The 20,527-nt window shown below is 61.0% G+C and overlaps 2 protein-coding genes across 3 annotated transcripts; one reads left to right on the top strand and one right to left on the bottom strand.

Annotated features, from left to right (window-relative positions):
- Positions 1-363: 363 nt before the first annotated feature.
- ZDHHC9 (zinc finger DHHC-type palmitoyltransferase 9) lies at positions 364-11,662 on the bottom strand. The gene is made up of 9 exons (XM_050310862.1): positions 11,373-11,662; positions 4,426-4,586; positions 3,714-3,872; positions 2,823-2,960; positions 2,630-2,678; positions 2,277-2,379; positions 2,034-2,137; positions 1,752-1,917; positions 364-996 (listed from the first exon to the last, which is right to left on the bottom strand). The coding sequence occupies exons 1-9, from the start codon at positions 11,537-11,539 to the stop codon at positions 892-894; spliced, it is 1,152 nt and encodes a 383-aa protein (XP_050166819.1). The 5' UTR covers positions 11,540-11,662; the 3' UTR covers positions 364-891.
- A 1,869-nt stretch (positions 11,663-13,531) lies between these two features.
- UTP14A (UTP14A small subunit processome component) lies at positions 13,532-19,470 on the top strand. Of its 2 annotated transcripts, none has more exons than XM_050310810.1 (14): positions 13,532-13,635; positions 13,880-13,944; positions 14,105-14,169; positions 14,274-14,416; positions 14,522-14,677; positions 15,615-15,734; positions 15,817-15,911; positions 16,001-16,124; positions 16,213-16,290; positions 16,728-17,085; positions 17,251-17,630; positions 18,064-18,251; positions 18,319-18,418; positions 18,731-19,470. In XM_050310810.1, the coding sequence occupies exons 1-14, from the start codon at positions 13,555-13,557 to the stop codon at positions 18,995-18,997; spliced, it is 2,220 nt and encodes a 739-aa protein (XP_050166767.1). In that variant the 5' UTR covers positions 13,532-13,554; the 3' UTR covers positions 18,998-19,470. The 2 variants fall into 2 exon arrangements, with proteins under 2 accessions (XP_050166767.1, XP_050166765.1); XM_050310808.1 differs by having other exon boundaries at positions 16,728-17,097.
- Positions 19,471-20,527: the final 1,057 nt, after the last annotated feature.

Below are 20,527 nucleotides of genomic sequence, written 5' to 3'. Positions count from 1 at the left end.
CTGCAGAGCAAGGCAAAGGGGGGACACGGGAACGCAATGACACAACACAGAATCGGGGCTGAGGTTCTGCAGAGCGGTCGTGCCACAGCAAGAGGAGGGCTCAGTGCGGACACCCAGCAGCAAACACAGGCCCAGCACCAGCCAGGGAGCCGGTGGCACAGGCAGACCCTTCCCTGCAGCTCTGTACACCCTGGCACAACCGCTCTGTGGCTGGTGTGGGTTGGGGGGGCTGCCCGCTCCTTCCCTCAAGCCCCCAGGGTCGCTGTGAGCCCCAGGGCAGGGTGAGGAGGGTCCCCGTTACAGCTGCTGCCCCGGCTACACCACACGAAAAGGAGCACAGGAAGAAAGCTACTTAAAAACCGCTGCCAACAGAACTCCTTCCCGCTTGTTTGGGTCCTCTGGGCACCAAAATGTCTCCTGACAAGCCTTGCCACGCCAACCACAAAACAACGTCACGGATTAGAGGAAGGAGGGAGGAGGGGAGAGAGGACGCTACTGCCATGATTGATTTCCCCTTCCCATGGGGATTCCTCAGCAGGAAGGAGCAGACCGGCCCTAACTGCTGAACTGCTGGACCACGAGTTGCCCCCCCAGGCAGAGGGACAGCCCCGGCCACAAGCCGGGATGGAGCATCCAGGACAGTCTGCAGAGCCAGAGGCCCAGCCCTGGCCGCAGGCAGAGCTGCCTCGGTAGTGGCAGTGCCCCGTGGTGACCAGGGCGTGCCACCCACACTCGCTGTCCCGTGCCACCGCCGGCTCACACCGTGGTAATGACTAAAGCAAAATGGCCATGGGGAATCGGGTGCCTGCCATCCAGCCCTTCTCCTCCTCTCCTCCATCACTTCCAGCTTTGATTAGACAAAACAAGAAAGTTCTCCCTTCCAAGCAGACGCTAGTGCTCCGCTCGCCCAGCGTCCAGGGAGGGCACCGGGACCTCCCCAGGCGTTCGCAGCTTCTCCTCCGGCATTTCGGCGTCACTCAGGGGCGGCGCAGGGACCTGAGGAGAGAGGACAGAGTGACCTGCAGGAACACACCACAGTACAGAGCACCTGTCTGAGCACACAAGCCCCACAGCTCTGCTCCTGCCTCCTGCTCCACCAGCAGCGGTCTTGGCTGGGCTTGGGAAAAGGAGAAACCAGGGGCCCCCCAACAAAAACAACAAAAGCTTTGGGAAGAGCTGGAGCACTGGACTGCTCCAGCCAAAGGGGTCTGGACTGTGTCCACCAGAGAAGCAGTAGATCATGCCCAAGCAGGAGCAGGCCCAGCCATTTCCCACCATGTTCATGGAATAATTTAGGTGGGAAGGGCACTCTGGAGGTCTCCTGTCCAACTGTGTCCTTAAAGCAGGGCTAATTTCAAACACAGAGCAGGCTGCTCGGGGCCAAAACAGCTTCCTCCAAAGACAGAGATCCCACACCCATGAGGGCCCTTCCCTGGGAGACCCTTCCCAGCTCACACACAGCACCAGAACAAGATGCCTGCAACATCCCACCCTTCCCCAGCCCCTCCGAGCTCCATGGGTGACAGCTCCTGAGTGCTCTCATGGCAGGACTGATCTCCACAACCACAGCCAGCTGTGATCTCCTTTGAGGAAACCCAAGGAAACCAAGACACCCTGATTTCCAGCGTCAGAGCAAATGGGCTTTTCACTGGCAGCCTCTCAGCATGGCCCCCCCCTCTTGTTGTTCTACGTCACTCTCAGCCTTCCCTCATTGTCCAAGAGCCCCCCCAGCTCCCTAAGGGATTACTCACAGCACTGGAGAGAGGAATGCTGCCATCCTGCTGCTTCGTGCTGCTCTCCTCAGCCTGGCGGGGGCCCTGCATGGCCAGGGGCTCCTGCGTGCCAGGCCCCCGTGGGCACGGCCCCTCCTGAGCTGTGCTCTCCTCCTGCTGCAGGATGCCCCGTCTGTCCAGGACACTGCAAGAACAGAGCCACGCCGTCAGAGACACATGCCTTCCCAAATCCCATCTCTTTTCCCAGCAGGAGAAGTGCTGGTGGAAGGCAAAGGTCAGGGCTGCCTCTCAACAGCTTACCTGGGAGGCAGGGGCCCGCAAAGCACCTCACAGCAGTTCTTCACTATGTTGCCGTGGCTGTAGGGATTCTGCACGCGGTTCTTCCCAGTCCAGGACCCCTTAATCTGAAACAGTCAGGCACAAGGTCAGGTCTGCTCTAGGGAAACCCCCCCCGAAGAGCCCTGCCTTGGCCTGCAGAGTGGGCACAGCTGTGACATGCCGAGAAACGGCGATGGCTCAGAGGAAGAGGAAGAGTCTACTTACGTCTTCGTTGGTTGTCTGATTCAGTGCCACCAGGAAGGTGTGGAACCCAGTTAACCCCACCACTGACCACAGCGTGAAGAAACAGATGAGCACCTCCAGTACAGTGAGAACAGTTAAGGACTGGGAACAGCCGGGGAGCGGGCCCAGCCCAGCTGTCACAACCCCCAGGCACACCAACTTCTCTTCCTCTCCTAACCATGGTTTTCTGTTTTACTCTCCTCCCAAAAGCCACAAGACTGCTCCCCATCTTGTCAGAGATAGTTGTTAGAGAGGCCTGGCAGCTTGTCCATAATGCAGCTCCCACTAACCCCCAGCTTTGGAGAAGCCAAGCCTTTGGCACCATGGAAGGATATGTCCCTGGGGTTTCCTTCAACGTGTTCAGAAACCCAATCTTCAGAGATTCTGCAATACAAAAAGCAAGAGATATTTTCTACTCTGGAACATCCCATCGAATTCAGTTCCCTTTCCCACTCCATCACTCTGGTTTCCCACCGCTATCCGTACCCTTACTCCCTCCCTCCTTCCCAGTCCTCCGGCCAGACTCACTCAGTGCTACGTAGACAATGTTGAAGGTGAAGATGTAGATGGTGAGGAGGGAGAGCGAGAGGATGAAGAGGTAGAAGTAGCGGTAGTTCCTCTTCCCCACACAGTTGCCCACCCAGGGACAGTGATGGTCGAAGCGCTCTGGGGAAGCCAAGACAGAGATCAGCACCCTCCAACTCACAACTCCACATGCCAGCCCCCTTCCAGGAGGGGAGGCCAGGTCAGAAAGTCCAAAATCGTTTCATAATGAGTTATTTTGCATGTTAAGAGAGAGTTTGAACTTGCCCCCTGGTCTGTCTTCTCTCCCTGGGGTACAACAGCCACAGCACATGGGTTAGATGAAGGCCTGGAGTCCCCAGGTTGTTACCCAACCCACTATATACCTACTAGAATAATCAGGAGAGCTGGATTTTTCACGGAACTGCATAAACACAGAATGGTTGGGAATCTGAAGAGGGGGAAAGGGATTTCTACCTGGAGCAGCAATGCTGAACATGAGCCAATTATATACACAGGAAGACAACAACCAGGGCACCCCAAAGGATTGCACAATCCCCATGTTGATGAAGGAGTTGTTGTCATTCAAGACACAACTCTCCACTGGAACCCTCTAGCAAGGCCAGAGTCCAGTGGAACTGAAAAACAGGCTGCACAAGTACATAGAGAAGTTAGACTTGGTTAGACTAGTTACTGCCAAAGTCCTGGCAAAGAGTAACCACGTGGCTCCAGGTTCTGAGCAAACATCAAGCTCCTTTCAGCGTAAGACAAGGCAGCCTGCCCCTGTGTGGACACACCAGGCACTCCAGACCTGCCCAGCACGAGGCACAGGTCTCCCTCCTTCTCCAAGGTTCCCCCAGGAGCTGAGGGCCGCAGCAGGCCCAGCCCTGCACTCACCCACGCAGTTGTCGCAGATGCTGCAGTGCGAGGCGCGGGGCGGGCGGAAGATCTTACACGTGTAGCAGTACTTGAGCTTCACGATCTGGTTGTTGATCTGGAAGTTCTTGATGCGCGGGGGCGGGCGCTGGCCCTGCGGCACGGTCCCGTTGGTGGCCTCTGCCAGAGAGAGCAGGGCACAGATCGGACCTGCTGCTACAACACGACAGGCCCAGAACCACAACTCGTTTCCCCGCCTTTCCTACCGGCGGGACCAGAGCCCGTTGGCTCCAGAGCCGGCGGCTGCAGCTCTGCTCCTGCAGGCCAGAGCCAACCTGGCAGCTTGGAGGCAAGAAAAGGGATGCCAGAGCTTTCATGGGCACGTTGAGAGGAGGCTAGGGGTTGTCACCTGCATCCATCAAAACTCCTCTCTCCCTAAGGGATCAAGGGGATCACACCAAGCTTCCTGCACCCCTTCCCAAATGCAAACTGAGTTTGTATGTACACGACTACAGGAGAGAAAGCAGCAGGTGAAAGGGTTCCCAGAGAGACGCAGGTACATCATGCTCTCTTTTTGAGACTTGGCCAAGCACAGTGAGCCAGCAGATCGGGGCACTCCTCACTTTTGGAGGTCCAGCCAGGAAGAAAGGCTCTGCAGGGACTGTAGCCTAAAAATATGCCAGAAATACAGAGGCTTTTCCCTCCCTCCCCAGGTTGGCCACCCCACACTCACCAATCTCCATCTCAATGAAGGCTGCCTCATCAGGCAGGGCCCGCGGGATCACCCCGGGGTCGCTGAAGCTCGTCCGCAGCAGCGTGGCCATGGCAAACAGGAAGAGAACTGCTGCGAACACGGGGATGGCCGGGGACAGCTGGACAGCCAGGTACCGGCACCTGCGGACACGGGGCGGGAGGAGATGAGTCAGAGCGAGGCTGGAGTCTGCCGGCAGCGGGCTGAGCACCTGGCACGGCACCAAAGCCCTGGCGCTCCTGAGCACTGGTAAGACCTAGAGCAGAGAAGCTGTTCAGCACGTCCTTCTGATCCCACCACCACAGGGGAACGCTCCCGGGGCAGCTCCAGCGACCAGGGCACCATCACAGCACTGCTGTGTTCTCCACCAGCCAGGCACAGATTCAGGCACTTCCCAGAGTTTGCTCTGTTTTCAGCTCCAGTTTCGGGCAAAACGTGACCAGGCAGCTGGAGGGACCATGCCCATTAGACCCCTGCTGCCAAGGGATGGGCTGGACCTCTGGGAGAAGCACCCAAGGCGTGGTTGAGGACCCACCACCAGAGAGAGCCAGAAGGCATGGAAGCACATGGGGATGATGGGAATCTCTGGCTGGCCCCTAAAGGGCAGCTTCCAGCACCACAGAAATTACTGGAATTTACTGCACCCTCTGCTTCTCAGGAATGGTTTCCTGTGGAAGTGCAACATTCCCATGCAATGTCTGTCTTCCTTTGGCTTTTCTGAGGCAAGGGACTGAAAAGCTCCAAATAAAGCAGAAAGGCTCCTGCTCCAAGACTTCCCAAGCCTGAGAGGGAACACAGCACAAGGTTTGTTTGCTCTATAAATGCAGCAAGACTCGACAAGGAGTTTATGGTTCTGACCCTGCTGATGGAGGAAGTGCAAAGGGAGTATGGGACTCATCTCATCACAGTTGTGCTGCTCCCACATACTCCCATCCACGTTCCCATGAGCACCACAGCACAGGCCTGGGCAGAAGTCACGGTTTAGAGACATACTGGGCTGAAAGAAAACACATTTTTACCCTAATTCCTTCAGAAAACCCCACTGATGTTGGGGCGAAATTCCTAGGGAGCTTTCCTACGGTTTAAAGGAAAACCCGCCCCATTCCCACCACTCGTGCCATGGTCTCGCCTCTCCTCTCACATGTTGCTTCCCTGGGTGCCTCCTGATGCAGCTGAGCACCCAGGCTTTCAGGCACCTGGCTTTCCTAGACCCACCCCTCAGGGAACAGAAGGAATATGGGTTGATCCACCCCTCACCCTAAGGGTGAGGGGTGGATCAACCCATATTCCTTCTGTTCCACAGTTACTCTCCAAGAGAGCATCAGGCTACTGCAATGAGAGGACAGGGGTTACGCTCCCCAGGGGGGCTGCCATCCCAAGCAAGGCCATCTCCTCCAGCTCCACAGCACTGACTACTTAATTCCGGACAGCATTCCCACCACAGCTTCCCCAAACACAGTGCGTGTGACAAGGACAGAAGGGCTGCACGCTGGACCTACAGCATGCTTGGCCACACCAAGCACCCACAGTGATGCACTGGGCCTGCCCCTTACACCAACATCCTTAATTTCAGGCACTGCACACTCCGCAGTTCCCCAAAACAACGTTCCCGTGCTGAGCCCTGCCCACAGCCAAAGAGCCAGAGGGCCAAGCTTATCGTCCTCAGGCAGCCCAAGATAACTTCGCGTTCCTTTTGCAAGGGCAAAGTCCAGGGAGAGCTGCAAGTCAGTCAGCAAGTAAACAGAAACCCCGGAGCCCATTTGGGGTAGTAATATGGGTTTAGGAATATGTAATATGGGTTTAGGTGTGGGTCAGCCTCTTCTCCCAGGTAACAAGTGACAGGACGAGAGAACACAGCCTCAAGCTGGGCCAGGGGAGGCTCAGGTTGGACATGAGGAAGAATTTCTTCCTGGAAAAAGTGGTCAGAACATGGAAGGGGCTGCCCATGAAGGTGGTGGAGTCACCATCCCTGGAGGTGTTCAAGAAACGACTGGACATGGCACTCAGTGCTCTGGGCTGGCTGACAAGGATGGGATTGGTCAAAGGTTGGACTAGACCATCGTGGAGGTCTCTTCAAACCTAAATGATTCAGTGATTCTGTGATTATTCCTTGAAAATCTGGACACTGTCTGCCCCAAAGGGCTACAGCCTGACCCTTGTTCAGCTGACACAACAGCTTTTGGAACTGCAGTGACAACGTGAACATATTGTGGGTTTAAATATGGATCCATGAACTGTATTAAAGCTGAGCCACAGCCCTCCTGCTTCCACATGGGATTAGCTTAACTTCCCTTAACTGGGCTGGCTTCTGTGGCCCCTCACAGCTGAGGGCAGAGGTGTGAGAGCCAGAGGAGCTCCCACCACACAGAAACTGCATCCCAAGGCCCAGCGTGGAGCCCAGCATGGATCCCCCATGTGCCTCCTGTCCTCCACTGCACTGATGGGGCCTCACTCTTCGGGAGGTGACATTCAGGGAACACGTCCACAGCAGGGACAGCAACCACAAAAAGGTCTTGACTTGGTACTCAGGTACTCACCAGCATTGGGGTATCTTCAGTCTACGCCTCATCTCCAGCATGATTTCACTGCTCAGTGACAGACATTTTAAAGATGTTTTGTTTGGGAGAGCTCAGAGCCAACAGAGATGCTCTGTTGGCCTGTGAGGATGCTGCTCCCCCACTCCCAGCACCATATCTGTGCTCTGGAGCGTTTTGTCACCGACAGGCAGACAATAACACCACTATCACAATCCACCGTCACGGGGGGAGGGGGGTGGGCTGGGGGCAGGAAGGCTCAACAAAGAGATCATTGGAGTGGGGGGGTGGGGGGAGAAGCAGCTGGGAGGTGCCACTAGTTGCAGGGCTTGGCCAGTTATTTTGTGCCCGCTTGAGAAGGTCTGTTGTAACCAGCACATTGAGCAAAGCTCTGAAGGAAGGGGAAAGCCACCGTGCCCGGGTGACAGACACTGCAGCCACAGCCACGGGGCACTGCATCTTCTGCACAGGCCCCAGCTGGGCTCAGCACAAGCTTCGTGATACCAGTCACTCACATCTCACCTGCAAACCAACCTGTTTAACTTTCCTAAACTACGGCACAAACACGCTGTGAGTGCCAGCAGAGCTGTATCTTTCCCAAACGCCTGACCCTCACCAGGGCACTTCAGCCATCTGCACCTCCCAGCTCTGGGATGGTGTCCAGGAGCCGCTGTGCCTGTGGTAAGTGCGCAGGAGGCTGCTCCAAAGCCTGGTTAAGTGCCACAACCACAAAGCTGTGTCCAGGCCCTTCCCAGCAGCACCAGGCAGAGCTGGAGCTCTCCCTGGAACCTCTCCCCATCTGCCAGCGGTGATACAGAAACCCTCACTACAGACCCACACCAACTGCCAGCACACAGAGTTGCTTCTGACCCGGCTGGGCAGGACACAGACACGTTACACTGATGCTACTGCTCTTTTCCTGGCTAAAAATCAAATTTGCACACAGGCAGACCACCTCAAGGTCCACACAGGAATGAGGGTGCCACAGAGGACATGCAGGGGGGTTGAAGTCACCTCCTGAGAAGGAACTCACACATGAGAAAAGGGTCAATTCAAACCCCAGGAGCAGCCACTGCACATACAAACAGGAGTGAAACAAGCTGAACTCTGAGCACCAACAAGCTCACCTCTATCAAAAGAAATCACAGTCATTAAAAAGCACCTATCAACTCATGTGTAAGTTTTGACCACACTTGTCAGAGATCTATCTAGAGGTAACAACATCTCAGAGGCTCCTCCGTCAGTCTTGGGTCTCTGGGGTTTGGAAATCAAAACTAAAAAATAAAGTCACATGAGGAGCAGCGTAGGTGTTTTCAACCCATCAGAAGACAAACACATTTTCATCTCTACAAAGCTAAGAAAGTAGGAAAAACAAAGTGACAAATATACCCGAGCACTGGAAAAGCCCCTGACATTTACAGATACCAAGTTCTCTGCTGAAAAGCTGGAGGCAAAAGAAATCCCATTCCCTTCAGGTGTGTGAGGAACTCACTTCAGGCCATGAGACAGGCTGGCAAACTGCAGTGGGAACTCCCAGCCTGAGAGAGGACGCTGCATCCCATCATCCTTGTTCCCAAAGGGATTTCACAAGCGCTTTACCTGGGCTTCTCCTCATGCTGGAACACCACAGGCAGAGTTACCAGCTAAGTGTCCAGACACAGGGCTGACATTACCAGTCTGAAATAACGCCCAGAGGATGTGGAACTGAATTTTATGGGACACGTTAAAGAGCAGACCTAGTTAAACAAAGGTCTCGGGCCCTGCAGGGACCAGTCCTGAGCAGCGGGAGCTGCTCCCTGACGAAGTGGTGGCGAGAGAGGTGCCCTTGGGCAGAGGACTCTGGTGGCTGCAGAGCCCTTCCCGGGAGCCAGAGCCAGCACAGCTCCGTCCCTCTGCCTTATCCAGGAGGGAGGAGCCGGATCTCAGGTACAGCACTGAGCTCTGCCCGCCCCTGGGTCCTGTTCGCTCCCGGATGGAGAGACTTGGGCGATCCCAGACCACAGCGCTGCGGATGGGGGGATCGAAGCACGGAAATTCCCATCCACAGGGCGGAGGAGGCTCAGCCCGCTCGCCTGCGGACACCGCGGGGCAGCCGCATGGCACCGGAGATACTCGGAGGAAAAAAAACACCCCCAGAAGCAGCAGCACAAACAGCACGGCTGTCATTCCAGGGCTGGGGAGGACCCTGCCAGCCAGGGACGGAGGTGGTTTTTCCCCTGATGTGGGTGCCAGTCCCCACCAGCCCCGGCTGTAACCGGAGCCAGCACGGGCGGAGCGCCGGGATCAAGCCCGGCCCGGCGCAGGGCGAGCAGCCAGACAGATCCTGGCTCCAGGCACAAACGGAGCCGCGTTCAGACAAGGTGTGACTGCGCAAGTGATTCAGCTGAATGGAAAAGGCACCACGGCACCACCAGGGCAGCCCTGCAGTGAGCGGGCAGGGAGGGGAAGGGCTCCTCCGCCCACCACCGACTGCCACGCTCCGAATCCAGACCCTAACGCCCGGATCGCTCCTCTGGAGCACGAGCTTTAAGGGGGGAAACCAGGAATTTCCATGCAAACGCAAAAGAACCTGCCAAAAGCTGAGACAAATGCACAGCACGGTGAAAGCTCAAGGCTGAGACCCTCACCCAAAGCTCCCTAAGGGGCGTGGAAGGTGCACAGGGCAGGCAGGGAGCCCAGCTGCTCATGTCGGGTTGGTCGGTGCAAAAGAGACCCTGGGGAGTCTTTCCGGATGGGAAGGCAAAATATCATCCCTCTCGCAAATACAAAAATCCCCGAACAAGTTCAAAACAACTCCCTCTTTACCAAACAGAAAACACTGAGGTGTCATGCACTGAATCAAATGGGTACGTGGTGTTTTCCCAAACTTTTCCCCAGATGATTGACTATAAAATTCAGAGGTGATCCTGCTCCCAGCAGCACTCCCCACACACAGCCTACCCTCTGGCTCTAGGCACAGTCTGGATGTCTCGGTGCAAGCAACCCCTCCATAGGCCTCTGCTTCCCAGAGCATGGAAAGGGGCTTCTCAAGGAATTTCCAGTCACATTCCAGGCTAACCACGGCCTAGGGATGGAACACAGCCTTAGCTCACTCTGCCTGGTGCAGCTGCTGAAGGCAACCACAGCAGAGATGTGGTTCACTCTCCTGCTACGGGCAGGATCCACAGGGAGCCAGAGCAATTATCCCTCAAATCAGTGTTTCTGGAGCAGCAAAAAGCATTTCTGGAGCAGCAACACTTATTAGTTCTTCCTGCAAGGCAGGAAGGCTGAGCCCCACTTTTCAGATGGAAAAAAAGACCCAAACAACAAACCAAGAGTGATGTCACTTGGTACCTCAGAATTCACACTGAGCCAGGGATAATTTGGGCAGGGAACTAGGGAGAGCCATGCCAGGCCAGGAGGTGTGGAGACAAATTCCCTAGCCTGGGGAAAATGTTGAGGAGGCCAGCATCTGGGCTGAGGCCTTTATGGATCTGCAGGGACAGCCAGGGTTTAGCCTGGGAGCAGCTCCTTCCGCTCACTTTTCCTGGATTAACAAGCTTTTGTGTTGCCCAATCCTGTCTCAGTCCTTCTCCTGCCCCGAAACACAAACATGCCCAAGGAGACTGAGGAAGTTTTGCAGTTGTTTAGCTGATCCAATTTCATCCTCAAATTAGGCAACAGGGGTGTCCTGCCCCCTCCCACAGCATCGGTTGGGGCAAACATAAGCTTTTCCCTTTTTGTTTGTTTTTTTGATTGTAGGATTACTTTAAGGCCAGCCCAGCTCTCAGGGATTGCAGAAAGGAGGGGGCAGGTCCCTCTCCTTCAGCAGGATCCAAGGTTTTGGCTGCAGAGCTGATCTAAAGGGTGGCTGGACCCTCCCCAAATATGGGAGTGGGGCTCTGGCTGTGGGGGCTCTGCTGTAGTGCAGCACTGGGGGCAGGTCAGACTGGCAGGAGCCCTGGAGCCATAAACCTCACTCCTCATTAATCCTCCAGCAGGGTCACCTCCCTGGTGGGGCTGACAGGGGTGGCTGCACGTCCCCCCCAAGGGCAGGGACACAGGCTGGACCCCGGGGCTGCAGCAGCAGTGCCCTTGCACCCTGGCCATCCCGGGGCCAGGAGCACTCGGGACTGCCAAGCCACAGACAGAGGAAAGGGTGACCCGTGGGGACACAGGGCCAGCGTCACCCTGCAGGGTCTGAACACAGGGAAGTGTTGCCCCATGGGCAGAGCCGGGGGCAAGATCTGGTAGGGCCCATCCTCCTCAAAACCTCCAGGCTCAGCCTGCTGAGGGCCAGGAGGCAGATCTGGGCAGGCAGAGCCGCACCGTGCCAGGCTCCCCTCCCTCTCCCAAGGCCCCCGGACCGGCCCCCAGCCCCATCCCCGCCCCGCGGGGGTCCCCGGGGGAACTCACTCGAAGGCGAAGAAGAGGGCGCAGGTGCCGAGGATGAGGAAGAGCGTCAGGTAGAAGATGCCCTTCTGCCGGGCCATCATGATGCGGCCGTCGCAGCAGAAGGTGTTCCTGCCCGGCAGCTTCTCCCATTTCCGAACCACCTTCTTCCTCGCCACCATCACCGACATGGCGGGGCCGTCACTGGGGCGGCGGCGGCCGCCGCGCGTCCGGGCGCTGCTGCTGCTGCTGCTGCTGCTGCTGCTGCTGCTGCTGCTGCTGCTGCTGCTCCGCCGCCCGCGCCCCCGGCATCATCGGGGCCCCGCGGGGCTGCGCTGGCGGCTGCGGGAGAAGGAACCGGGAGAGCGCTCGGTCAGCGCCGGGGCGGCGGCGGCGGCAGCCCCGGGCCGAGGGGCGGCGGCCGTCGCCATGGAAACCCCGCGCCCGGGAGGGGCGTCGCCGCGGGAACCCACCGGGGAGGGGGCGAGGGGCGCGGTCCGCGGGCAGACCCTCGGCCGGGCGGGAGGGGGCGGCGGGGCGGCCCCCGCGGCGGGAGGGGACGGGGCGCGGCCGGGCAGGGCAGAGTGGGGCAGGGCAGCGCCCGCCCCGCGCAGGGGAGAGGGCGGAAGGGAAGGGCTCGGGAGGGGGCGGGGGCCCCGCGCCGCCGCTCACCCGGTGCCGGTGCCGGTGCCGGTCGGGCCGGGCCGGTCGCTCCCTCCGCGCCGGGAGGGGCCGCCACGCCCCGCAGCCCAAAGGGGGCGCAGCCGCCGCCGCCATTGGCCCCGCCGCGCCCCGCGCCCCGCCCCGCTGGCCTATTGGCCGCGCTTGCTGTCACTCCATGGCGGCTCCTCCCTCCCCGCCTGTCTATTGGCCTTCAGCGCTGTCGCTCCGCAGGGACTCCTCCCTCTTCTGAGCTTCCCGCGTGCCCATTGGCCAGGTGCGCTGTCACTCCGCCGCCTTGGCCCCGCCCCGGTGCGGACAAGAGGAGGTGGGGCGGGGGCGCGGCCCGGCACGTGGCGGGGGCGGGGCCTGGGCCGGGTGGGGCCGGACCGGGATCGGGACAGGGACAGGGATCGGGACAGGGATCGGGATAGGGACTGGAACAGGGATCGGGACCGGGACTGGGACTGGCACGGGGCGTTACCGGCCTGCCCCGGGTCCCGCCACACCCCCGACAGGGCCCGACCGGCGCCGCTCCGCCGTTCCCGGTTTTCTTTTCCCGTTCTCTCGCACCGGGTGGCCACCGAGAGGACCGGGCTGCCGAGCCCCAGTTCTGCCGCTGGGAGCACACGGGGAGTTCCCCGCCTGCCCCTCCCACACTTCGGGGCCGCACACCAGTTTTCTGGCTTTGCACTCCCTCCCGGGCTCTGGGGTTCGGTGCGGGGAACACCCCGGCGTCCCACCCCGGTGTCCCGCACACGGTGCTCCCCCTGTGGGGTGCGGGGCCGCCGGCGGGGGCAGGGCCCCGGAGCCTCAAATCCGAGGGGAAAAATTAGGAACTTTTTGTTGTCGTTGCTATGGAGACGGGAGCAGATGGGGAGCAGCTCGTTATCCCTCTCCCCTGCCCTGAGCCCCCCTGCGCGCCCAGCCGGGATGAAGAGGAGGAGGAGGAGCGGGGATGCTGCGGGCGCAGGTGACCCCGGCGGTGGCTGAGCACTGACACGGACACCCCTCCGTGCTGGAGAACTCCGTCCACGTGCTCCAGCGACCCCTCACATCCCGTAAATCCCAAAAACGCCCCTGGGAGTGGGGGCCTGGCGGGCAGGACGAGCCGCAGGTGCGGGAGCCCCGTCCCCGAGCCCGCGGCCCTGGGGCACGTCCCCGGGGAAATAGCGAATCCTGGAATCCCTGGGGCACGTCCCGGGGGAAAAACAGCGAATCCCGCAATCCCTGGGGCTGGGGGGGACCCACGGGGGTCACGGATGGAGCGGAGAGCCCCGCAGCCCTCGGCTGGCACCGGCGATCTGCGGGCTCCCCGGGGGAGGTCAGAGCTGTCCCGGAGCCCCCGAGGGGTCCCGTCCCGGCCGGGCCGGGGGTCTCTCTCCGCTCCCGGTTCCCCCCCCGGTCCCCTCCGGTCCCCCAGCCCCGCCCGCCGGGCCCGCTGCCATGGCAACCGTGACGTGCCGCGGGCGCGCTTTGCGGCGTGGCGCGCGGGCCCGGCGCGACGCGCGGCGGCGCTTTGCGGCAGTGCCGGCGTGCGGGGGCCATGGCGGAGCAGCAGGACCCGCAGGAGGCGGCGGAGGCGGCGGCGGTGGCGGCCGAGAGCGGCAGCGAGGGCGAGGACGGGGTGAGCGGGCCCGGGGCGGCCTTCCGCGGCGGCCTCAGCCGCTGCCTGCGGCTCTGCGGGCGCTCCCTCGGCCGGGGCGGGCGCAGCGGAGGGTGGCGTGGCCTGGCCGGGATGCCGGGCCTCGAGCCGGGCGGGGCCGGGGGCAGCGGGGGTTGACAGGGGGCTGTGGGGAGCGGGCGCTGGGGCTGTCCCCGCGGCCGAGCTCCGCCGGGCCGGGCCTGTGAGCACGTGTGCTGCGTGGCAGGAGGATGGAGAGCGGCGGCACCAGCGGCTCCTGGAGGCGATCAGCGCTCTGTCCGGACGCAAACGGTGAGTCGGGGGTCCCTCCCCGCTGCCCGTGAGGCTGCGCGGGAAAAGGAGCAGGTGGGGCGGGTCTCGGGCCCTGTCCGCCGGCACGGCCGCAGACCCCCCGGAGCACCCGGGGCAACACGAAGAGCCCTTGGGGTTGTTTTCTGTCCCTCTCTCTCAGGCGGAAGCTGGCGGAGCGCTCCGAGGCGGGCGGGCAGGTGTCCGAGTTCAATGTCACCTGCAAAGGTGAGGCCCGGGCTCTGGCCAGGGCTCGGGGGGCAGGGATTGCGCTGCCCACCCCGGGCCAGCGCTGGGGCAGCTGCAGCCCCTCACCTGGCAGCTCTGTGCAGGTGCTGGCGAGAAGCTGGTTCTGTCGGAGCTGCTGCAGCCCATCCACCCCAAATCCGCCCTGGGCAGCGTGAGGAAGGAGCTGGCCAGGGTGAAGCGGAAGGCGGCGGTGGAGCTGCCGCTGAGCAAGGAGGAGGCGAAGAGGGTGAGTGCAGGGAGCGGAGTGGGGGCTCTGAGCTGAGACCCCGCTGCCCCCTGCCCCTCCCTGACGCTGGCATTGCCTTTCTCTGCCCCTCTTGTCCCCCTGCAGGTGGTGAGGGAGGCTGCCTACGTCACCACCTCGAAGGATGTGGGGAAGTGGCAGCAGGTGGTCCTGCAGAACCGGCGCGCGGAGCAGCTGGTGTTCCCCCTGCGGCAGGACATCCCCACGGTGACCCCTCTGGAGAGGGTGACATCGGCCTGGAAGGTGGGCGCTGGGGGGCTCATGGCCCTGGGGGTGCTGGGGGCAGCAGCAGGGGTTTGGCCAGGGCAGCTCTAGGAATTTGGCTGGGGCAGCTCCGAGGGTGTCACTGGGGTGGCTCCAGGCTCGGCTGGGGCAGCTCGGTGTCTCCTGGCTGTGCTGGGAGGAGTGATGGAGGTGAGGAAGGCCCAGCCTGTGGCTGAGGCACTGGGCAGGTGCCTGCTGAGCCTGGGAAGGTTAAAAGGGTAGTCTGCATTTCTCACGCATAACAGATGTATAAATTTCATCTGGGAGAAGCCAGGGGAGGGTTTGGAGCCTGCTCTGTCCCCTGTCCTTCTTGTAGCCTCTCAGCCCCTGCAGTGTTTCCATCCCTGAGCTGGGCCAGACACCAGGGGGTGTCCCCCAGCCAAAAGTGCTGGGGCAGAGGGGATTGGTTTCCCAAATCCTGTATGCCTGGAAACATCCTTACAAGAGAAAGATGTGTTTGGTTTTGAATGTGAGTTCCCGTGGGGTTGTGCTGGCAGCTGTTGGATGCCCAGGCTCACCTGGGCAGGCCCTGCTGAGCTCCCAGCATTCCTGTGCCTCACCTTCCTCTGCCCAAAGGTCCTTTTCCGTTTCGGAGGGATGTGTCATTGGGTGGCCTGGAACCCCTGTTCCGTGCTCCTCGTCTGTGCCCCCCATCGACTGAGAGGCCATGTCTCTTAGCAGGGGAGGAATTGCACCTGCCCTCACCTGCTGATGTGGCTGGGAGGGTGCCCGAGGCCTGTAGTGTGGGACCCATTAGTGGGGCTGTGACCCCCCCCAGTCCCCTGAGGAGGGGACACACTTCTCTTGGCCCTCCCACAGACCCACTCATTGGTAGCGGAAAGGGGTGGGGACACCCAGGGAAACCTTGGCCCTTGCAGTTCTCCTTATCCTCCTGCTGTGTCTTCTGTTCCAACAGGCCCGGACTCCACTGGAGCAGGAGATCTTTGCGTTGCTCCACAAGACACAGCAGCCCATCACAGACCCGCTGCTGACCCCAGAGGAGATGGTCTCGCTGAAGGCCATGAGCTTGGAGGAGGTGAGGGCTTCCCCCTGCCAGGCCCTGGCTCTGGGGTCTCTCACCCCGTGCCCCCCATCCCTCACGCCGTGTTCCCCCTCAGGCCCGACGGCGGCGGGCAGAGCTGCAGAAGGCCCGGGCTTTGCAGTCCTACTACGAGGCCAAGGCTCGGCGAGAGAAGAGGATCAAGAGCAAGAAGTGAGGCTGTGCCTGTGCTGGGCTGGGGGCAGTGGGGAGGGCTGGAGCTGCCCCCAGAGCCTGAGCCCTCACCCGCCCTCATGCCACAGGTACCATCGCGTGCTCAAGAAGAGCAGGAGGCGCCAGGCCCTGAAGGAGTTTGAGCAGCTGCACAAATCGGACCCTGAGGCCGCCTTGGCACGGCTGGAGGAGCTGGAGCAGCTCAGGATGCAGGTGCTGCCTTGGTACCTCGGCCCCATCCCTCAAGAGGGCCCTGCTGCTTGGGGAGCTCTGTGTGATGTTTCTCTCTCTTCCCCCCCAGGAGCGGATGAGCCTTAAACACCAGAACAAGGGAAAGTGGGCCCGATCCAGGGCCATTATGGCCAAGTATGACCTGGAGGTAAGATCATGGAGTCACAGAAGGGTTTGGTTGGAAGGGACCTCATCTCATTCCATCCCCCTGCCATGGGCAGGGACACCTTCCATAGCCCAGGTTGCTCCAAGCCCTATCCAGCCTGCCCTTGAACACTTCCAGAGGTGAAATGTCCAGCCACAGTCTCTCTGGGCACCCTGTATCAGGGCCTCACCACCCTCACAGGGGAGAATTTGTACGCATCCCATCTATGCCTGCCTTCTGTGGATGTGGAGCCATTCCCCCTTGTCTTGTCCCTCCAGAATGTGATATAAAGGCTCTCTATCTTTTATAAGCTCCTTTATACATTGAAAGGCCATGACAAGGTCCCCAGTGCTGACTGGGGAAGTGAGAGAAGCTGAGGTGGGCAGGGAAGGTGGGGATGAGTTCTCTGCCCTCTGATAGAGCTTTTTGGTGCCTCCCAGGCCCGCAAGGCCATGCAGGAGCAGCTGGCCAGGAACAAGGAGCTGATGCAGAAGGTGCGGGTGGAGCCGCCCGAGGAGGAGCCGAGCAATGTGCCTGAGGAGGACCCTGTGGCCGTGCCCATCCCCACTGGGGCCAGCACGGCTAATCCCTGGATGCTGGGCAAGCCCAGTGCTCCGGCCACAGAGCCTGAGGCACAGGAGAGTCCCAGAGACGGCACAGTGCCTGCTGCTGCAGAGAGCAAGGAGGAGATGGAGGAGGAGGAAGAGGAGGAGCTGTCAGAGGAGGAAGCTCTGCTACAAGACTTTGAGCAGAAGCGGCAGGCACGGCAGGAGCGGGCAGGGAGCCCTGAGGGGCGCGGTGAGGAGCACGGTGAGGAGCACGAGACCCTGAGCAGGGTGGGCTGGGAGTGCTGCAGGGCTGGGCAAAGGAAGGGGGCTTGGGGGCAGTTTTTGGCTGGTTTCACAGAGCTGCCCTTACTGTCCTGCCCTGCTCAGAGTGACCATTTACCCCCTCAATGTGTAGATTCTGGTGAGACAGAGACCAGTGCTGAGCGGCCGGGAGACACCCCCATCCCCCCGGTCTGTGTCGAGGAGCCAGTGAGCACGGGGCTGGAGCCACCCCCTCAGGCCCAGGAGCAGCTCCTGCTCTCAGAGCAGCTGCACCGTGTGCAGACCATGGAGGATGTGGAGGGTCTGGCCAAGGAGGAGCCTGTGGAAGAGCAGGAGAAGCCAGTGGCCCCGAGAGCAGGGAAGCAAGTGCAGCAGCAGGAGGAAAGAAGGGCTGGGGACAGACACGCCAAGAAAACAACAGACAAGAAGAAGATGATCAGCCTGGAGGCTGTGCTGGATGGGAAGCCCCAGGAGATGGACTGCCCCAGCCTACCTGTGGTCCTGGAGGAAGAGGTGAGCATGACGGGCCTCTCCCATGCTTCTCAGTACCCAAAACACCAACCAGTAACGCCAAACCCCAAACCAGTAACACTAGACCCCAAACCACTAACTCCCAATAACCCCAAACCCTCTCCCAATAACCCTAAACTAGCCCCAAAACTCCTTTCAGTAACTCACAGTAACCCCAAACCAGTAACCTTAAACCATCTCCCAGTAACCATAAGCCCCAAACTAGTAACTCCCAGTGTTCCTAAATCCCCTTACAGTAACCCCAACCCCCCACCCAGCAATGCCCAGTAACTTTTCCCCCCTTACCACTGCCCCCAGCACCTCCCAAACCCTCTCCAGGTCTCTCCCCATGGCCCCCAGTTTGTCCCAGGCCCTTCCCAGTCCCTCCCGGTTCCCACAGTAACCCCTAAACCCGCTCTGCCTCATCCCTCTGCAGGAGGGTGGCATTGACCAGCGCGGGATGATCACAGAGGCCTTCGCCGGGGACGACGTGGTCGCCGACTTCTGCCGGGAGAAGCGCAAGGCTGAGGAGGCGGCAAAGCCGCAGCCGGTGAACCTGGTGCTGCCGGGCTGGGGCGAGTGGGGCGGCACCGGGCTCCGGCCCAGCGCCAGGAAGGTCAAGAGGTGAGTGGGGGAGAGCTCAGGGACATGCCCAGCCCAGCACTGGCCCTGACCCCTCGTTTGCCTGCAGGTTCCTGCTCAAGCCACCGCCGGGGCCTCCCCGGAAGGACCAGCACAAGCCCCACGTCATCATCAGCGAGAAGCGCAACATCCACGCGGCGGCACATCAGGTGCGTCACACCTGGTCACCGTTAGAGCTCCAGCGACCCCTTCCCAAAACACCCTCCATTCCTGCCTGTAGTCCCTGCTTCCTGCTTAAACAGCCCGGTGGGGTGATGGAGGAGAAGGGATGTACAAGGCTGCTTCGTTGGTGGTGGTGGTGATGGCCGCTCCAGCCCTCCTGGGCTCTGATGGCAGCAGGGACAGAAGCAGGGTGTGAGCAGGTCCTGGACAAGTGGGAACCAGTGGGAACTGGGGGCAGCATGAAGTGGTAGGGCCAGGCTAGGTGGCCTGGGTGCATTACCCCTGTGCTGTCCCCGCAGGTCAGCGAGCTGCCCTTCCCCTTCGAGCGGCACCAGCAGTTTGAGCAGAGCATACGGACGCCCGTGGGCACCACGTGGAACACGCAGCGTGCCTTCCAGAAGCTGACAGCCCCTCGCGTCGTTACCCGCGCCGGCCACATCATCCAGCCCATCTCGGCCGAGGATGTCCCGGCCACGGCTCCTGGCAGTGGGGCCGGCCCCGAGGGAGAGGCACAGCCCCGGGGGCGGGCACCATCCCGGCGCCGCCCACGCCGCAAAGCGCAGTAACTCCGTGCCTGCGGCCCAGGGGCTTGGACTGGAGCAAGCGCAGGTACCAGGAGAAGCTCCTGGTTCTGTCCAGTTCCTCCTACCTCTTTCCCTGCAATAAAACCTGAGGCTGCATCTGTGTGGCCGTCCTGGCAGCATCCAAGGCTGGGATGGCCGGTGCCCTCCATGCTGCCTTGGGGGCCCATGTGGGGCCAGGTGCTTTGGCCAAGTGGAGGGTGAGAGGCTGGTGAAGGGCTCGTGGCAGGGCCGGTCTGGGAGTGTGGTGAAGGGCTGGAGCAGCTGCCCACATGCTGCCCTGTGCTTTTGTCTTTCATATCCCTATTTTTTTACCTCTCTATATTTTTAAATGTTGGCCAAAGGGGTTTTCTCCCTACCCTGCCATGCTGAGCTTGGCCCCGGGGGGAGGGGTTTCTTAGGTCTACCTGCACCCCCGAGGTACCTGCCCAGCATTAATAAACACGGTCACCTGGAAACGACTCAGTGAGGTGGTGCTGGTACTCTGCGTGTGCTGGGAGCTGGCTGTCCCCCAGGCAGCCCGTGGCCCTCTTGCTGCCCATCTCTGCCTCTTGCTGCCACTGAGCCCCTGCTCCCTGCCCAGCCACCCCTGGGAGTGTGGCAGTGAGGTGCTCAGTGCTTGCTTGGTGCATCCAGCACAGGGGGAGGGATGTGCCAGAGCCTGATGGACTGCGCAGGGATCCCTCCAGGCCTCTCCCTCCACTTCCCACGTGGGCTGTGCTCACGCCAGTTGGAGAAACACTCCCAGCCCCAGCGCAGGAGCTGGAGCTGCTGCTGATCCCAGGAAACGTGTCCCTCGTGCCAGGGACGCCTCCTCCCACCTTGGCACCGCAGCCCGCCCCGGGCCCCGGGGCTGCCCTTCTGTCCTGCAGCCGGGTCAGAGCGGGAAAGTGGGGGTCGTCCTGTGGGGCTGGGGCACAGGCACCCCTCCAGGCTGACGGTGGGTACCGTGTGACTCCACCATTCCCACCCGAAAACCCGTAGGGCTCCGGATGCCGGCCCTTCCTGGGCTGGGAGGGGAGTGAGGGCTGACGTGGGGCTGGGGGCTGGCTGTACCACGGCTTTGCCGGGGACCCGGCCCGGGTGTCTCCAGCCCCCGCAGCACCCGGGGCGGGTCAGAGCCCTGGCCTGCGATGGGGCCGCGGTTGTGTCGCTTGGGAAAAAAAAAAAAAAAAAAAAAAAAGGAAAGGAAGCGGAGAGCATTTCCGTGCCGTGACGCCGAGAGCCCCTCGCGGGGCCGGTGGCCCCAGCTCCCCAGCTCGGAGCCGGCGTCCCTCTGCCATGGGAAACCTTCGCCCCCGGGGATGTCGCGGGGGGGCGGGGGGGTGTCGTGTTTGTTTTAGTAAAAGGTGAAACGCCCTGAGCAGCGGGAGGCAGGGCTCACGTGGGGCAGGCACGGCCCCCCGCCAGCCCCTCCACCTGCCCACAGCCCTCTCCGGGCCCCCTGCAGACCCCGGGGACTGAGGCAAGGAGATCCCTGCCTTACCGCTGCCCCTGTCCCTCTTGCAGGGGCCC

Source organism: Myiozetetes cayanensis, unplaced genomic scaffold (genome assembly GCF_022539395.1).
Source record: "Myiozetetes cayanensis isolate MyiCay16 unplaced genomic scaffold, myiCay2020 scf15, whole genome shotgun sequence".
Taxonomy (NCBI): Eukaryota; Metazoa; Chordata; class Aves; order Passeriformes; family Tyrannidae; genus Myiozetetes; species Myiozetetes cayanensis.
The sequence above is the reverse complement of the archived record's forward strand: the minus strand, read 5'-3'. Positions and strand labels throughout refer to the sequence as shown.